The sequence below is a fragment of the Vulpes vulpes genome, chromosome 11, assembly GCF_048418805.1.
Source record: "Vulpes vulpes isolate BD-2025 chromosome 11, VulVul3, whole genome shotgun sequence".
Lineage (NCBI taxonomy): Eukaryota > Metazoa > Chordata > Mammalia > Carnivora > Canidae > Vulpes > Vulpes vulpes.
The window spans coordinates 1,974,492-1,994,023 of NC_132790.1; the positions used below are offsets into that span (position 1 = coordinate 1,974,492).

The 19,532-nt window shown below is 39.9% G+C and overlaps 1 protein-coding gene across 4 annotated transcripts in view; it reads right to left on the reverse strand.

Annotated features, from left to right (window-relative positions):
• Nucleotides 1-351: 351 nt before the first annotated feature.
• BBOX1 (gamma-butyrobetaine hydroxylase 1) overlaps nt 352-19,532 on the reverse strand; it is a 59,763-nt gene continuing 40,582 nt past the window's right edge. For all 4 annotated transcript variants that reach the window (XM_026018609.2, XM_072725367.1, XM_072725368.1 and 1 more), the window contains 4 exons: nt 15,093-15,198; nt 9,419-9,615; nt 2,486-2,652; nt 352-862 (listed from right to left, as the gene is read on the reverse strand). In XM_026018609.2, the coding sequence (XP_025874394.2) occupies nt 702-862; nt 2,486-2,652; nt 9,419-9,615; nt 15,093-15,198 (631 nt within the window). In that variant the 3' untranslated portion in view covers nt 352-701. The remainder of the gene's footprint in view (nt 863-2,485; nt 2,653-9,418; nt 9,616-15,092; nt 15,199-19,532) is intronic.

The following is a 19,532-nucleotide window of genomic DNA, read 5'->3' on the forward strand; positions in this document are numbered from 1 at the left end:
CTTGGTTGTACCTTTTCTAGTTAGTAGTTGAAGGCAAGGAGTGAGAACTGATTCACGGATAGGTGTAAGCTCTCCCGGCAATCCTTAGGGCAAGAGAAACTTAGGGCGCCTAGATTTTTTTTTTTAAATTTGACATGTGTGGGTTTGGTGTCATAATTCAGTTGTTAAAGAAGATGTTGAGATCCCAGGTTGTTGAGGTCTGAAAATTTAGATAAGAGAAATCTATAATAACAGCGACTAAAAACAGATCTTTGGAAATACGAGGCCTTTTTCCAATCATGCTGACGGTCCCATGTCGTCATGAAGATGGAGGCTCTGCAGGCAATGAGCAGAAACATATTTTGAGATGAGTTTTATTGGAAACACAAGCTTTATTTAAAAAGAGCTTTATTTGACCAAGTTTTATTTGACACTAAACTATTTGTAGGCATTCTGGAGACTCATATGCAGGCAAAAGAAATTAGGTCATACGTACAATAGAGCCGGAGAGATTCTCTATCTGGGAAGAGCAGGGCTAAGCCGTCTACAGAGTGGGCTCGCTATATGAGCACAAAGGAAGGGAACCCGTTCAAGAGAGGGGACGTGTTGGATGGGAAAGAAATTAGTATGTAAAGGCCATGGGTCATGGTCGAGGAAGGCCACCTTGCCATATCGGACAAAATATAGTCATTGGAACCTTACTGGGATCACAGACGGGAGAGTCAGTTTCTGTGTTGGACCCCCTGCCTTAGGATCCGAAGCCTGGACATCACTACGTCCCAGTCGGCGTAGGCGCCTTCCAGGTGCCGGGAAATCTCGGTTCCTGCTTCATAGCTGCGTCGGCCGTGCAGTAAGCGCCAGTTGTCAAAAGTAATCACATCACCTAGACAGAAGAATTTGTGTTTTCAACATGAACGATCATGGATTTGAAAGATTTGCAGCGCTATAAAATGGAAAATGCAAAATTACATTGCTACTTCCTTCGTATCAAGAAACAGTAGGTTTGTCTCATTTTTTTTTGTTGTTGTTTCAAGTTTTGATTTAAATTCTAGCTAGTTAACATAGTGTAGTACTAGTTGCATGAGTAGGATTTAGTGACTTATCACTTACATGCAACAGTCGGTGCTCATCGCAACCAGCGACCCCCTAGTCCCCAGCCCAGGTCCAGGCCGCAGCCCCCCACCTCAGCTCCAGCAGCCCTCAGTTTGTTCTGTTAAGAGCCTGTTTCATGATTTGCCTCCCTCTCTTTTTTCCCTTTAGGTTCATCTGTTTTTGTTTCTTAAATTCCAGTATGAGTGAAATCATAAGGTATTTGTCTTTCTCTGACTGAAAATGGCCCATTGACTTTTTCCTGCACATCAGGCCATTGGACTGCAAACCGCTTTAGACCTTTTGACATTCAAAGTACAGGCTTTATAAAGTAGACTCTTTTAGGATTTCTACTTAAGATATTATCTTTGTGTAAGACTTCGAACTGTTTTTCTGGTTGTTATTTAGCTCTTAGAAATGTTTGTTTCCAGTTTAATGGCTTCAAATGATTTTAAGGATCGTGACTTGGTTTGTCTTCTCTGTTCTCAGCATTTTGTGCACCTTATTTGTAAGCCTCATGAAAATCCTGAAAAGAGTGTGGCTCATCTTTTTGTGTGAGAAAACTGAGGCTCCAGGAGGTTGAGGGATTTGCCCAAAGTTACACCATTAAATAGTGGAGCTTGAATTCCAACTTGTATTTATTTATATGGGGGGGGGGCATTTTTCTCACATGGTATTTCAATGTTGTATGTTACTGCTCTTAAAATCAGCCTGTGCTGACTGCATTATCAGTGGATTTGTAGATATTTCTCGTATTACTTTATCATGCCAAAGATCAATTCAAAAAATAATCAGAAGTTAAAAGTATGTTCCACTTGGCCAAAACAGCAGTGGAGAGAAATCCGTTTACTATAGATATGGAAAGCCTCAAGCTTGAGGTCACCTCGCCGAGTAGAGATGGTCCAGAACAAACACAACACTTTGTTTCTTTATTCCAAGTAGTTGGACTACTTCAAATACCCCTTTATTTCAGGTAGCACTATCTTTGCCAGATCAGATAAGCTAAACGAGTAAACATGACTCATGTACTTCATGAGCGGGAATCATGGGGATAATTCTATCTGTTTACTGGGATTGAAAAATTAAGTAGAAGCCTCCATTCATATTGACTGGCGACCAGGACAGAAAATACAAGTCGTCAGGTCTTGACCTCAGACATGAGACTTCATTTGACTTATAGCTTGTCTTTCACGTATTTCTTCTTTAGGTTGGAAGTCAAAAAAATTCAGTGCGCTTAAAGATTCCCTAGGGGGTCTGTTAAGAATAAGTATTTTTAAGTCCGGAGAGGCAACAGAGCAGGGGTGAGGGCTGCTCACAAAGATTCTAAGTGTCCCACATGTGTATTTGAGAAAAACTAAATGGTTAAGGCTGAAAAACATCCATATTTTCAGTTGTTTGAGAAAATGTGTCCACTGACCTGGATTCATCTTGAAAGTAAACTTGAATTCTTTACAGTTCATGAGGTCAACAAACTCCTTCAGAGCTGCATAAAAAGGCTGAACTCTTTGAACGGGTACATCAAATACCGTGTCTCTGGTTGCGTTGTTGAAGTTGATGCGAACCACTTGGCCTTTATCATCTAATCTATTTTTTAAAAGAGAAAAAAGTTAAAAAGCCATGAAGTATTTATTTACATTTCTGAGGATCAGTTTGTCTTGGAAGATGTGTCTGAAATATGGTACTAAAGAATCCAAAAACATGTACAAAAGGTATTAAGGTTATCTATGGTACGATGTAGTCATTTGTTCTTGATTCGTTCATTTAGCAGTTTTCGAAAGATGTTAAATCCAGCGTAGTTAGCGTACAGTGTCATGTTAGGCGGCGTTGTTCAGTGTAGGCATTTGGCAAGTCTGTATACACCACCCAGTGCTCATCAAGGTGAATGTGCTCTTAATCCCCTTTACCTATTTTGCCAATTGTCCCACCCCACGCCCCTCTGGCAACCATCCGTTTGTTCTCTGTAGCTAAGAGTCTGTTTCTTGGTTTGTCTCTTTTTTCTTTGTCTAGTTTCTGAAATTCCACATAGTACAATTACTGCATGGTGGGGTAGCTCTATTTTCAACTTTTTGATGAATCTCCGTACTGTTTTCCACAGAGGCTGCACCAGCTTGTATTCCCACCAACAATGCATAAGGGTGCCTTTGCCACATCCTTGCCAACACTTGCTGTTTCTTGTGTGTTTGATTTTAGCCATTTTGACGGGTGTGAGGTGATAGCTCATTGTGGTGTTGATTTGCATTTCCCTGATGAGTGATGTTAAGCATCTTTTCATGTTGGCCACCCATTTAGCAGGTATTTTTTTTTAAACTTTCTTTCTTTTTTTTTAAATTTTTATTTATTTATGGTAGGCACACAGTGAGAGAGAGAGAGAGACAGAGACACAGGCAGAGGGAGAAGCAGGCCCCATGCACTGGGAGCCCAATGTGGGATTTGATCCCGCGTCTCCAGGATCGCGCCCTGGGCCAAAGGCAGGCGCCAAACCGCTGCGCCACCCAGGGATCCCAGCAGGTATTTTTTGAAATCTTACTTATAAGTACCAGAATGATTCAAATTAATTTAAAATAAATGTTACTGAAACATTCTAATTAAATTTTTTTAATATTCAGGGAAATGAATTTATTCTTCATTTTTTAAAATAGTAGCTTTTATGGAATAAAGTATTTTTATGTTACAAGTTCATGGGTCAACCACCTTATTAGGGTTTTTTTTTATTTATCAGGATTTTTTTTTATTTATTTATCAGGATTTTAAGTATGATTTTACTGAAGAATGATTGAGAATAAAAATCTATTTTCTGAGTTTGAAGTTCACTCTTCTAATTCAATCCTTAGTTTGCAGGTATGGAAACCATGACAGAGAAGAAAAGAATCTAACTTAAGACATGTTCTTTGTGTCTCTCTACCTATGCTGTATATCTTAGTAGGTAGGCTTCTAGAAGATCAATACTCTACCTCATTTAATGTTGTATTCTTAGCACTTAACATAGGCCTGCACATAACAGGCAGTTAATACATTTCATTGGATATGTGACTTTTTTTTTTTTTTTTTGGTACCTTGGGAGGGTACTAACATCTTTTTAGTGCTTTTGAGATAGCATTTTGAGAACTCTCTATCCTTCCTTAGAATATGGATCATGATCATGATAATGTAAGGTAAAATTACTTTTGATATGTAAAAAAAGATACCATTAGTTTTGAATTTAAACTATGCTCAGGGATCCCTGGGTGACGCAGTGGTTTGGTGCCTGCCTTTGGCCCAGGGCGCGATTCTGGAGACCCAGGATCAAATCCCACGTCGGGCTCCCTGCATGGAGCCTGCTTCTCCCTCTGCCTATGTCTCTGCCTCTCTCTCTCTCTCTCTGTATGACTATCATAAATTAAAATAAATAAAAATAAAAAAATAAACTATGCTCATTGTAATAAGCACAGCATGAGCACTGTCTACACACAGAATCAGAAGGAAGGTATATATTTTAAGCTTACTGGGAAGGTACACTTTTAGCCAGTCCTACAGCATCTACCAACTCTATCCTCTCTTTAGAGAGAAGAAAGGAAGGATGGACAAAAACTGAAGGTGGGAGAGGATCATGGCAAAGTGCCTAGAGTTGTCCCTGGGACAGCCCAGGAGGTGGTACTATGAGCCTACCCTGGACAGGAATCCAGACCTGATGGGTCAAACCAAATAGACTATCACATGTGCCAAGGCTTGGTGACACTGATTTGGGGTCTAGATCATATTTTGCTTACCCAGAGTAAACCATTATCAACAAATCAGGGTACAGGAGGAAACGTGATTGCCTGTGATGTATAAATTACGGCTCTCTGGGTCTCTGTGCTTAATATCCAGTCCTCTGAGCCAGAGGCAATTGTAATCCTAAACTCTAAGAACCTGTCATTAGCGGCAACTCTTTGCTTTTTGATAGTGACAGTGAACTACCTATTGAACCCACACTGGGGAAAGGAAGTGAAAGAAAGGAACAGGTTTTCAATAAGGCTCTTGGACTCTTAAAACCAGAATTTAGACATATTGATTAAAAAACAAATATGACTAACTAGGCAGGAAGTGCCCTCCTTCCTTCCCCCATCCTCTCCACCTAGGTAGTGAATACTCTGTGGCCTGCAGACTGCAGCTTAATGAACGAAGGACCAATCAAGGAAAAGTAACCTAAAATGCAAAATTGCATCCCAGTAAGCATTCTGGGTGCAGCTGCAGAATGAAAGGGGGGTCCCAGTGCAGGGTTACAGGCTAAGGAAAGGTAAAAAGCCTCCGAAGACGAGAACAACTTGTTATATGCCAACAGTACGCAAAGGGCAAACATTTACACATAAACCAGCATCCTGGTGACTGCAGATCAGCAAAAGCAAAATGTCATCAGTGATGCCAACAAAAGAACCCAGTGAAAGGACTGTAGGGTCACGTCCTGTGATCAGAGTTGGTGCCGTGACCACTTCTTGGGAGTTACCATAGTCTGCCCCATGGAGAGCTTTGCTATTTGGTGGGACTACTTGTATTTGTGGGGGGTGTGTCACTGCGGTGCTGCCCACCACATCACATTGTCCTGGGATCTGCAGGAAAAGTTTCTTTCACACTTTGGAGGTATGTTGGAGCTTGCAAACTGACCCCGGTCCGCTCCGCGCGTGGGTCTGTAGAAGCTCAAAGCTGAGACTGAAACCTGTCACTGGTAGCTGAGTTGGACTTGGTAGGACTGGGCCAGCCACCAGCCAGGCCCGCGTTGGGGAGTCCGTCTACCGTCTCTCTGATTCCCACTGCGACCGTATGTGGTGGGCAGTGATATTGCTCCCTTTATCCCCGGCAAAGAGACGCTGCTCAGCGAGCCTGAGTCACCAGACCACGACTGCCCCACGGACGAGGAGCAGCATCCGTGGGATTGAGTCTGCCACCGTGCGGGTGCCCTGCTGTCGCTTCATCTCACCACTTAGTACTTTGTCCTGGCTTCTTTATCTGCTTCTCTTTCATTACGCTGCACCGTCTCCGAGCTCTGCCCGCAGCCCCCGAGGTCTGCTTGTACTAGGTAGGACAGCGCATCGCAAAGGAGTGAAGGAAAATTAAGTTAACCCAAACCACAGGTGAGCAAGTCCCTCAATTACTTGAAAGCCCTCTTTGTTTTATGTCCTGTTCTTAAAATACATTTTTACGTGGATTAACCTTAACCACTTGGTATTCTCTGGGGATATCCCCGAGGCCTTGAAAATAGCCAAATTCTGGAATTTTACTACGAAAAGTAACCAACTGTGATTCAGATGGTGAACGTTCAATCAATCTTACTCAATAACTAAGGGTTTGTTTGTTTTGTCTCCACTCACTAGCCTGCCAGAATCTGCGATTATATCCTGCCACAGCCAAATTACAATCTGCGGTGGGTTTTTAAGGTGATTTGTGAGAATTTAAAACGGTCACATTGAAACAGGGAATCCAAGTTATTTCTTCTCTTTCCCACCTTGATGACTGACCTCTCAGAGAATATTATTTTGAACTAGAGTTTATTTTTGATGGCCTCCTTTCTCTCACACCCTTCATCCAATCTGTCAGGAAACTATGCTCTTCCAACCTGCCAACCACATGCCTAGATACTTCTCCACACGGCCCCTGCCACCGTGTGGGCTACTCACGTTCAAGGCCCCCTCCCGTCCAGCCTGCGTCCTACAGTGGCTTCCTGACTCGTCTTCTGGCTCCTGCCCTTGCCCTTCTTCACTAAATTCAGCACAAGCAGCCCAGGTGACCCATTTAAATGTGAGTCAAGTTACATAAATATAAATGCCTCTCTTCTGGTCAAAACCATGCAGCACTCCCTATTTTACTAAGACTGAAAGGCAATATATTTTTAAACAATGGGTAACAAGGCTCGACAGGAACTTACTCCCATCTGACCTCCTTCCTTAACACTCTGCTCCATGCCGGCCTCCCCGCTGTCCCCTCCCTGTGGTCTCAGGGCCGTCTTAGGACATTTGCTCCAGCTGTTCCTGGAAAGTGCTCCTCTTCCGGGCAAACTCCTTCACTCCTTTAGATTTTTGTTCAAATATCACCTACTTAGTAAAGCTTTCCCTCACCACACATTAATGATGCAACCTCCATCTTCTCTAAGTCTTTGGTTTTACAGATTCTCCTAATCCTACCTTACTTCTCCTTTATTCTTTAATATTTAAAAAGCTGCTTTATTGGTTACTGTAATTTACTCATTTGTTTTATTTTTTTATTTTATTTTTATTTTTGGAAAGGATGCCTTTTTTTAAATAATAAATTTATTTTTTATTGGTGTTCAATTTGCCAACATACAGAATAACACCTAGTGCTCATCCCTTCAAGTGCCCCCCTCAGTGCCCGTCACCCATTCACCCCCACCCCCGCCCTCCTCCCCTCCCACCACCCCTAGTTCGTTTCCCAGAGTTAGGAGTCTTCATGTTCTGTCTCCCTTTCTGATATTTCCTACCCATTTCTTCTCACTTCCTTTCTATTCCCTTTCACTATTATTTATATTCCCCAAATGAATGAGAACATATAATGTTTGTCCTTCTCCGATTGACTTATTTCACTCAGCATAATACCCTCCAGTTCACTCATTTGTTTTAAAACCTGTAACTTTCTCTTCCCCTGTTAGACTTTAGGCTACACAAGGGCAGGAATCTTTGTTTTGTCCACAGATGTATCCCAACCACCAAGAAGAGTGGCTGCTTTTTCAACAAATACTTGTTGGATGAGTACATGAAGACCATATGTTTATATGAGAAAGATGAGTTAGTATGTTGGGGACTTGATTATTTGTTAGATGAGTTAATTTTCATATTATTTGGCTGTTTCTACTAAAAGAAGAAAACAAACTCAACTCTAAACTTGGAAATATCCCTAAGACCCAGCAATTGTATTACTAGTCATTTACCCAAAGGATACAAAAATACAGATTTAAAGGGGCACATACACCTCGATGTTTATAGCAGTGTTATCAACAATAGCCAAACCATGGAGAGCCAGATGTCCATTGACTGATGAATGGATAAAGATGTGGCATGTATACGCAATGGCACGTATTACTCAGCCATCAAAAAAAAAATATATATATATATATATATTGCCATTTGCAACGATGTGGATGGAGCTCAGCTGTATTTTGCTAAGTGAAATAAGTCAGAGAAAGACCAATACCATGTGATGTCACTCATATGTGGAATTTAAAAAAGAAAAAAGATGAATATAGGGGAAGGAGGAGGTTAGGGAGAGAGGGAAATAAACCATAAGAGACTCTTAAGGATAGAGAACAAACTGAGGGTTCATGGCGGGAGGTGGGTGGGGGTGGGCCAGATGGGGATGGGTGTTAAGGAGGGCACTTGTGATGAGCGCTGGCTGTTGTAAGTGATGAATCACTGAGTTCTACTTCAGAAACCAATACTGCATGTCTGTTAACCAAGTGAAATTTAAAACATAACAAAATGAAATAAAATAAAAAATTGGAAACACCACAAAATTTATGAACTCATGTCTGATTAAATAAAATTATGTCTGAGCAACACGGGGTAAGATAATTCTCAAATAAAAGGATAGATTTGTGGTCTTTGTAGATACTTGACAAAATCATGATGAAATACTGTTAAACGAAAAAAATAATAAAATGTACGTAGGGAATTATGATTTTTGTTGGCATCAATTTAGGCAGACATTCTTGTTTCATTCTCAGCCCACGTGGTTCCAGTGAGACGTACTTTGGTCCAGAGAGGAACATGTAATCCGGGAATGGCCAATCGGAATTCTCTGACTGCCTGGCCATGGGGATTGCTTCAAGGACGGACTTACGTACAAATCTGGCAGTGGGTCACCTACTTTTGTTAGAGCTCTGGGGGAAATGAGGGCTTTTGTGTATGTGAATACCAGCACTGAGGACAATGAAAATGCAGAGCTTCTGTTGCCATGTCTGAAAAGGAAGCCAACACAGAGGATGGCAAAGCTAAGAGACGAAGAAAAAAGAGACCAGTATCGGATCACACTGTTCATCTATCGGATCGACCTAATTTCAGTTAGATTCTCTCATTTCTGGCTGAAAGGATTCTGACTACTACAATCACACTGATTAAAATTCTGTAGAGCTTGTATATTTAAAAAATCAAGTGTATATAGTCTTAATTATTTCTCTTAATTAGGAAATCTCATAGAATTTGATGAAGATTTTTTTATGGTGAAAATATTCTTTTTTTTTTCCTCTAAAATTGGATTAAATTGTTAATAAAAAGTAAACTCTGGAGTTAATCAGAGCTTTTCTTCTGTTTAAGCTTTAGGTTTAGGGTAATGAAGCTTTTGCAGTTAGCTATTCTGTTGCTATGAGAAAAGTATAAATAGTACTTACTCTATTATCTTGTGTTTGGACTGTACAGAGAAATCACAGTAATCCACTCCAATGTCTGTAAAGTCCACAAAAGTGGAAGACAAAATCTGGAACGCTCGAGGATTTTTTTCCTTGAGCTTTCGGCATACGTTAAACCCATCTACAATTTCCGAATCACCCCCAGTGACTGTTTGTTTTATGCAGTGCAGAAGCTGAACCTGCAAAAAGAAATAGATGTTTTCCAAAATGCTAAACATTTACCTTGTTTGACACTTAAAGATTCAGAAAGTTCTGGAGGCACGAACGTCAACTAACCTCTTACATCTCTTCTGTGTCAGCACAGAAAGGGTTCGGAGAGAAAAAACTGCTTTTAATCAGTGTTCTATTGTTCAAATATTGTTTCAGTTTGAGACATGAACATAGGCATGGAAATGTTCTTTAGTAAACCAAAGACGGATCATAATAGCTGCAACAAGCGAACACTTCATGTTGGAATATTTGCACACTTCGTGTTGGCTTTACAGAGGAGGGGAACCGGGGTGGCTCAGTGGGTTAAGCATCTGCCTTTGGCTCAGGTCATGATCTCAGCATCCTGGGATGGAGCCCCGCACTGGGCTCTCTGCTTAGTGGGGAATCTGCTTCTCCTTCTCCCCATGTGCTCTCTCACTCCTTCTCTCATAAATAAATAATAAATAAATAAATAAATAAAATCTTAAAAAAAAAACTAGGCAAAGGAGGATGGATAAGATTTTGGACATAGAGAGAGAGCAAATCAAGTGCATTGATAATGGATGTGCAAAAATACACACCTCCCTGGCTATCAAAAGTTTGGCCACAATAGACGGTCACAACGAAAAAGAATAGATCCAATGGAAGAAGTCTTTGAAGCCCTCATCGTGGAGTCTCGAATGCCAGATGAACAAAATTGTACTTTCTCTTGTGCACTGAGGGGAATTGTTAAAGGCTTTTGTTTTTTTTTAATATTTTTTATTTATTTATTCATAGAGACACAGAGAGAGAATGAGAGGCAGAGACACAGGCAGAGGGAGAAGCAGGCTCCACGCAGGGAGCCCGACGTGGGACTCAATCCAGGGTCTCCAGGATCACGCCCTGGGCTGCAGGCGGCACTAAACCGCTGTGCCACCGGGACTGCCCTGTTAAAGGCTTTGAATACAGACATAATGTAGCCAAGACTGAGTTGAAGAATATTAGTTCAGTGGTGTTACTTAGGATACATTTTTTTTTTTTTTTTATAAAGGAGCAATTAGTGAGGCAGTAACTACTTGAGAGTCTAATGAGACAGTTCAGGTATGAGGACAAGAAGGAAATAGAGGTTGGGTGGAGTTATGAGGACGGAGAAACCCAAGAAACATAGGGAATAAAAAAACCAAAAGGATAGTTTATTTTATTTTATTATTTTATTTTTATTTTATTTTATTTAAAGATTTTACTTACTTATTCATGAGAGACCTAGAGAGAGAGGCAGAAACAAGGCAGAGGGAGAAGCAGGCTCCCTGCAAGGAGTCTGATGGGGGACTCGATCCCAGGACCCCGGGATCATGACCTGAGCCGAAGGCAGATGCCCAACCACTGAGCCACCCAGGCGTCCCAAGGATAGTTATTTTAACTAAGATTTATGGGGACATGTTGGACATTATTTCATTCTGAAAAACAAAATATAGTAAAATTTAGAAGTATATTTTTTGAATGATGTTCCTATGACTCCTTTTGTTACGTCAGCATGAGTGAGTGATTTGAATACCTAAGATTTTCCACCTAATGATTTTTTTCTATTTAAAGAATATTCAGATTTTCTGCTTAAAGAAACAAACGCTATTCAACTATGGAAACATTCTGAGTTAAATAAAAATAAGAAAGAGGCAAATATTATCAAACATCCAGAACAGCGGGAACATGAGTGGGAAAAATATCCATTTGGCTTGGTTATTTCCATAGATGGTCTAGAGCAGGGTCCATTGGAACGTTCTGCGGTGACAGACTGTTCTCTGCTGCCCAATAAAGTAGACACCAGTCCCACATGGCTGTTGTGCACTTGAAATGTGGTCCGTGTGAATGAGAAACTGCATTTTAAATTTTATTTAAACATAATTTTAAATTGAAATTTAAATGATCACATATGGCTAGTGACTATTGCATAGTGCAGATCTAGAACACAAATCCTGCCTTCTTCCCCAAACTGCACAAATTTTTTCAATTTTTTTTTAAATCTTCTACATACTTGTTCTCAAATTATGACTGTACATTTATCGGTTCCTCACAACACTCCTTAGAATTTGGTACTTTCATCTCCATTTTATGGTTGAAGAACCTGGGACCCAGGAGAGAAGAAGTTGGCCAGCTAGGAAGAACTCAGCTCCTCCCTGGTAAAACTGACTTTCAAACCTTAGTCTGTTTGCCTTAAAATCATCATACAGCAAGTTCCTTTCCTACAAAAGGGCGGAATCCCCTTATGGGACTCTTAATAATTCAGTATCGTGTGGTGTGTGGATGTATGTGCTCTGTAGGCTTAAAACCCCATTTCAGGTTGATGATGCCTTCTCTTCTTAAAAGATGTTATGTATTTATTTTTTTGACATACACAGAGGGGGAGAAGAACACAGGCCAGGGGAGTGGTAGGCAGAGGGAGAGGGAGAAGTAGGCTCCCTACCGAGCAGGGAGCCCAATTTTGGGCTCCGTCCCAGATCCCCGGGATCATGACCTGAGCAGAAGGCAGATGCTTACCTGACTGGGCCACCCTGGGGTCCCTCTTACTTTCTGATGTTAGGAGAGACCTGGTTTACGCTCATTATCGTTCCGTCCTTAAACTGATGCCAGTTTTTTAAACTTGAAAAAATATGTGCATAAGCCGACGAAGTCATTGTAGAAAACTCTCTCATCACCAGGGCGACGAGGAATGAAGGGGTATGATCAACAAGAGGAAGAGATGGAAACGTCAACCTCGTCTACCAAACTCCCAGAAGGCAAAACAAAGGCATAGCTCTGTCTCTGAGAGAACCAGTGTTCTTTAAATCCTCTTAGATTTTGCCATGTTGAAGTCACAGAATACTTCAAATACAAATCTTTTAAAAAGATCAGCTGATGTCTTTTACATATATAGTAAGGCCAAGTAATAATCTCCTTTTATGTAATTATATTTTAATGCAATCTTATGAAAGAACAAAGATGATGGTGCCAGACAACACTTGCATCACTAAGTCAAAAAGTATGTATGCACCTGTTGTGTATAAAATCCAATTTTATTTCATGTAATTCATTCAGAACCAAAAATATTTTCTTTCTAGATGTTACTTTATGGCAGCATGTGACTTTAGGCCCAAAGACAGTGAGCAAAGGAACATCTGTGTTTCTTTAAAGATGTGTCATCTTATCCCTGCCCTACATGATCCAAATTGATGAAATTCAACTTTCAACAGGTAACTTGTTATTCCGATCATTTCATCTGCACTGAAAAGTGACTTATTCTATTTGTTATAAAAAGCTCGGACTTTGGTACAAAGACCCCTGAGTGATTCTAAATGGAACCTTGAGAACAAACGGGTGCCTACGTTCTCATTATTCTCCTACTACAATCTAGACATTTTAGAAAACATGTTTCATTAAAAAGTCTTCTATCAGGTCATTTATCTTCGAACGTTTCATTTGCTGATGGAGACAGGTAAGACTTTGTGGCATTTCTTTGCCTCTTTATAGCGTATCTATGAAGTCTCCCTTACGTGAAAGGTGCTGGGTTATGTCTTGAGATAGAGAAAAGTGGAAGATTCAGTTCCTGTATTTAAAGAGTTTGTAACGTCTGACGATGTCTATGCTCATCACATTATATAAATTATGGTAATTAGAAAGTCCACGTCCAAATCAGCATGGTATGGTGAAAAAACTAGTTAGAGGACTGGGTTCCACTTCAAGTGTTCCGTTAGTCAGATGTCACTCTGTGAAAGCATTTAACATTGCTGTGCGTCATTTTGTCGTCTAACATAAAAAGACAGGATCAGTCATCTACCTCACAGGACTGTTAAGAGGAACCAGACAAAATAATATATGTAGCAGTACTTTTAAAAAGTATAAAATGCTATGAAAATGCCAAGCATTATATTATACTTTAAGAAAATTTATAAAGCCACATAATCACTTTTCCTTAGGCTTTCAATATTAACCCAGAAAGGAAACATGAACTCATAGAAAAAAGTAGATAATTAAAATGTTAAATTAGAATCTAGTTTTCCAGCCTAATTTTTTTAAAACTTTATTTTGTCCAACTCTCCAACCTATCTTTGGTAGGTAAATTGAGCTGATTAGTTTGACTTTTACCCCCTCAAAGTTTTAGAGAATCTCTGAGTTATATTTAGAAAAATCACATTGTGTGTCCTCCCCGCCCCCTCATCTCTCTCCAAAAGGTGACTATAGGAGTCATTTTACTGTCATCATTTTGTTCAAAAAAATTATGTGGTGTTTTACAGTCAAGGAAATAATTTAAAATGTGTGAAGTTACTACTGGCAAGGAAAATGGGTTAACAACTAGGGTGCAGAGAAAACTTTTTCCATCAACACGATGGAAAAAAAAAAACAGACTAATTTTGATTTTGGCCTACTTTGCCTTCATTTACTAGAGAATCGCCCCAAACGTCCATTACCTTTGAAGATACAGATTTCTGTGTGGCTATTTCATTTAATCCCATTTAGCTATAAAAGTATGAAGAAAATACCTTTTCAAAGGCAGTGTCCTGACCATTTATTTCTTGGCATAGCAAAAGTGATGCTTTTGTAAATACGTCGCTGGTTTAGCAAAAATGGCAATTTTGTGAAAATGTAGTGGTGGAGTGTCCTCCCAGAAACTGTCCTGGAGGGTCTGGGGCTCCATGCTGAGCATCTCCCTCCTTGAGGAGGAATCTGATAGATGGGACAGTAGACAGTTTCCAAAAATAACCATGGTTATTCTGCTCCTTGCATCCCCACTTCTTGAAGCTGGGCGAACCCACTACGACTTCTCTAGACTAATAAAACACGACAGAAGGGACCTGGGGCGATTACTAGCGCAGGTCTCAGGAGGCCTCTATGTTTCGGCCTGCTCCCCCAAGATCCGCATAAGCCTGGCTGGCTTGGGGGGGTGACAGGGCCCGTGCTGCAGAGACCAAGCACCTTCGGTTGTTCACCCAGGCCAACCAGCTCCCAGCCCGCAGCAGGACTGCCCGGCTGGCCACAGCCCACATTGTAAAAACACGCACTAAGCAAACGGCTAGTCCCCTCGGCCACTAAGTCATGAAGTGACTTTTCCCCAGTGGTCGCTAACTGATACGAATGGTGGCCGGGTGACATGGGGGGGAAAACACTACACGTCCATTCCCTCTCTTGTTTTTGACTCTCTTGGGAATGGTAAATATGCAAAAAGACCTCAAGGTGTACTGCTGTTGTGAAGCTCGTCTAGGCAAAGCAAAAAGCACCAATAGTTATTTCTAAAAGGAAACAAGGAAAAAAAAATTTAATACACCAAAATCTTCTATCCCTTGGGAATGTCAGGCCATTCCGGGTTTAGGCAAAGAGATTTTGTCTGGATTGTGCTTGAAGGAGGATCTACGTAAGACAAATTAGCTGGCGAAACGTAGAGTCTTTTAGACTCAAAATACAGGAGGATATTGGTCCTTGGCCTGCCTTGTGGAAAATATGTTGAGGCTCACCTTACCCCAGGTGGATGATGGAGGGCCGGATAGTCAGTGTGAAAGCTGAGCTTCCCGGTTGTGTAGGCCACATTGTTTGCGTCAATTTTGTCTTGCACTTGCCAAGTATGTCTGTAAAATACAAGAAACATATGTTTAAACAGGCTGTCGGTAAGCCAGAGGAAATGTGTTAGAATGAAGTGGATACATGAGGGAAATGGAAACTTTTCATTTTATGAAATAATTACCATAACGATGTGAGCCAGGAAGAGGGCCCGACCTTCCCTTGTCCAAAGTCGCCATTTGAGAGCATACACCTCCTCTTTTCTCGTCTCTTCTCCAGAGAAAAGTACATTTACATGTGAGTCTATCCCATAGAGTTTATAAAGAGGAACGTGTGGGATTGTCTGTTATGCTTTTTAATAGGTTAGTGCATTTAAAAATCATTTATTGAAGTGAAATTCACATAACGCAAAATGAACCATTTAGTGAATGACTGAGTGGCCCTTAGGACTTTCACAGGGTCGGTAAGCATCACCCGTATTACCTGGGTGCAAGACACTTCCATCACACCACACAGAAACCTCTTACCCTTCAGGAAGCGTTTTCTTCCCATTCTTCCCTCCTCCCAGTCCCTGGCCAACGCCAACATGCAGTCTGTCTCTAAGGATTTACCTATTGGGGATATTTAATATAAATGGAATCATATAATGTGTAGCCTCTTGTGTCTGGTTTGTTCTACTTAACAGAACCTTCCTGAGATTCATCCATGATGGATGATGTATCATTACTTCATTCCTTGCTATGGTTGACTAATATTCTATTGCCTGGATACGCCACAATTTGTTTATTGATTCATCAGCTGTTGGACATTTGCACTATTTCTACTCCTTGTTTGTTGCAAATAGCGCTGGCGTGAGCATGTGAGTGCACGTACATAACTGAGTGCCTGTTTTCAATTCTGTTGGGTCATGCCTAGGAGTGGAATGATGGAATTATATCACAGTTCTATCCTTAACTTGTTAAGGAGACGCCAAACCATTTCCACAGTGGTTGGGCCACTTTACATTCCCACCAGCAACATGTGAGGGTTCCAGTTACTTTCCCATCAACACTTGTTATTTTCTGGATTTGGGTGGCGGTGGTGGTGGTGTCATTGTTGGTTTTGACCATCCTGGTGGGTATAAAGTGGTATCTCATAGTTTTGATGTATATTGTCCTGATGGTTAATGATGTTGAGCATTTGTATGCTTGTTGGCCATCTGTATATTTACTTTGGACAAACATATATTCAAGTCCTCTGACCATTTCTAAATTGGATGCTTTGACCTTTTTAAATTTCTCTGAGTGCTTTATATAGCCTGGATACTAGACCCATAGCAGACATATGATACACAACTATTTTTTACCCCTTCCATAGATGGTCTTTTCATTTTCTTAGTGATGATCTTTGATGTTCAAAAATTTTAAGTTTTGATGAAATCCCATTCATCTATTTTTATTGTTGCTTGTATTTCTGGTGTTATATCTGAGAATCCATCACCCAATCCAAGGTCATGAAGATTTACACTCATGTTTTCTTCAAAGAATTTTATGGTTTTATGTGGAGGTCCTCGATCCATTTGAGCTAATTTTTGTATAATGTATGAGGAAGGAGTCCAGCTTCATTCTTCTTGCATGTGCATATACAATTGTCCCAGAATTATTCATTGAAGGGGCTGTTCTTTCCCCAATAAAAGGTTTCAGCACCCTTGTTAAAAATCAGCCATAGAGGGGCAGCCTGGGTGGCTCAGCAGTTTGGCGTCACCTTCGGCCCAGGGTGTGATCCTGGGGACATGGGGTTGAGTCCCATGTCGGGCTCCCTGCATGGAGCCTGCTTCTCCCTCTGCCTGTGTCTCGGCCTCTCTCTCTCTCTCTCTGTGTCTGTCACAAATAAATAAATAAAATCTTAAAAAAAAAATCAGCCATAGATTCATGGGCTTGCTTCTGGACTCTCAGTTCTATTCTATTAATCTGTATGTTTATCTTTATCCCAGCAACACAGTATTTTGATTTCTATAGATTTGTAGTAAGTTTTGAAATCAGGAACTCTGAATCCCCCCACTTTGTTCTTGTTTTTTATTATTGTCTTGGTTATTCAGAGGCCCTTACAATTTCATACGGATTTGAGCATTTCCATTTCTACAAGAAGGCTGTTGGAACCTTGGGAAGCATTGTATTGAATCCGTAGACTGCTTTGGGTAGTAATCACAGCTTAATAATATTATGTCTTCCAATCCAAGAAGGTGGGATTACTTCCATTTATTAGGTCTTCTTTAATTTCCTTTAGCAATGTTTTATAGTTTTCGTTTCATAAGTTTTCCGCCTCCTTGGTTAAGTTTATTCCTAGGTATTTTATTCCTCTGGGTGCTATTGTAAATGGAATCGTTTTTTTTTTTTTTTTTTAAATTTCCTTTTCGGATTATTCATTGCTAGTATATATAAACACAACTCATTTCTCTGTATTGTTCTTGTATCCTGCAACTTTGCTGAATTCATTCATTAGCTCTCGGAGCCTTTCTGTGTGTAGATTCTATGCACAGGGTTTTCTGTATATAGGATTATGCTATCTATGAGTAGAGATAGACTTCTTCCTTTCTCATTTGGATGCCTTTATTTCTATTTGTTGCCTACCTGCCCTGGCCAGAACTTCCAATACCACATTGAATAGCAGTGGTAAAAACCAGTACTCTTGTCTTGTTCCTGATCTTAAAGGGAACTTAATGAATATTTATTTTATTTTATTTTAACTTAATTAATTTTTAATTACACTCATAACTATTACTCAGATCAGGAAATACAACTTTAAGGTTATATGTCCTGTCCCAGCCAAAATCTCATCTCTCTCTTCTCCAAAGTAACCACACCATGACTTCTCTATTTATAATTCCTTTGCATTTCTTTTTATTTTTACCCTTAATGTGCATCCTTAGACACTAAACATAGTGTCTAATAATATTAGACATATTAATGGGCAATATTAATATTGCCCATTAGCAACAACTGTTAATGTTCCCCTCCAGCCTGTTCTTCTTACAATTTATTGTTTGAAGAACTTAGGGAGTTTGACCCATAGAATTCCTCACAGTCTGGACTTTGCTGATTGCATATGGTGGTGTGGTTCAACATGTTTCCCTGTTCTTTGTGTTTCTAGAAAATTTGCAACTAAATGCAGAGGCTTGGACAAACTCTATTTTCTCTCTTTGGTAGAACTATAGATGGCATTGTGCTCTTTTTTACAAAAAAAAAAAAAAAGAATTGTCAAGTTGTCTTTCTTTTTGTGATATTTGCACACACTTTTATGCTCAGTGGCTAGATCCACTAATTCATTGGGGTCCCAAATAGTGGAATTCCAAATTAATAATTCCTTTTCTAATTATCGGTTGGAATACTTTTTGAAATATCCAATTTCCTTCATCTAGGTTATAGGGGGTAACCAGATACTAGATGGAGGAAAGTAGATATCTTACACAGGGATAATTAAATCAGTGTTTGATTCTTCCTCTTTATTTACCGTTTTATAATATAATGGATTAGTTTTCTACCACTCAAGACGAATAATTAGCTTTTAAAAATAATATTGATGAAAATGCATCAAAACTAGATAGAGGTAGTGGTTTCATAACATTGTCCATGTACCAAATGACACAAAAACTGTACACTTTAAAATTGTTAATTTTGTGTTATATCAATTTACCTCCAGTACCAAAAGAAATAGCTTGGCTTAAAAGTTAAAAAAAAAGTTAATAAGTGGACTAGGGATTGTTTGCAATTCTGTGGCAAGAAAACAAACCAATATTCAGATTTTGTAAGGCTTTTCCCTCAGAAGACTGAGACAATGCATAGTTGGAAGGAAGCTCTGTTTTAAAATAAACCGAAGCTGGTTTGGAAAATGTATCGCCATATATGCATGTCATCTTATTGCTGTCATAATGTCTATTTATTAACTTATGTTCCCATTCATCAAATCACTTTTCAATAAATACATATTTATTGTACTAATTCTATTCCAGGCATTGTTTTAGCATTAGAGATAGAGCAGGGAACAGGAGAGACAAATAAACAAGTAATCACCAAATGTAATAACGGAAATAAGTGCTGTGAAGAAAATAAAGCAAAGAGGGGAGAAAAGGATTGGGGGCCAGAAGAATAACACGGCAAAGATGATGCTTTGGGAAGTGCTCCAGAAGACGTGGAAGAAAAGGAAACATGAATTTCTGGGAGATGTATTTTAGAAAGAGGAATAAGAAGTGAAAGACACGGTTTCTTCCCCATTCTCTGGGATTGAGGATGCATCTGGCTCTGGTCTTGCTTTGTTTTGTTTTGTTTTTCATCTAATTTTAAAATGGAAAGCCTGGTAAGCCTTTCACCAAAGTTTAAAGAACCATCCATATGTGGCTGTAAACCAAAAAGAGACCCGGTGAAAG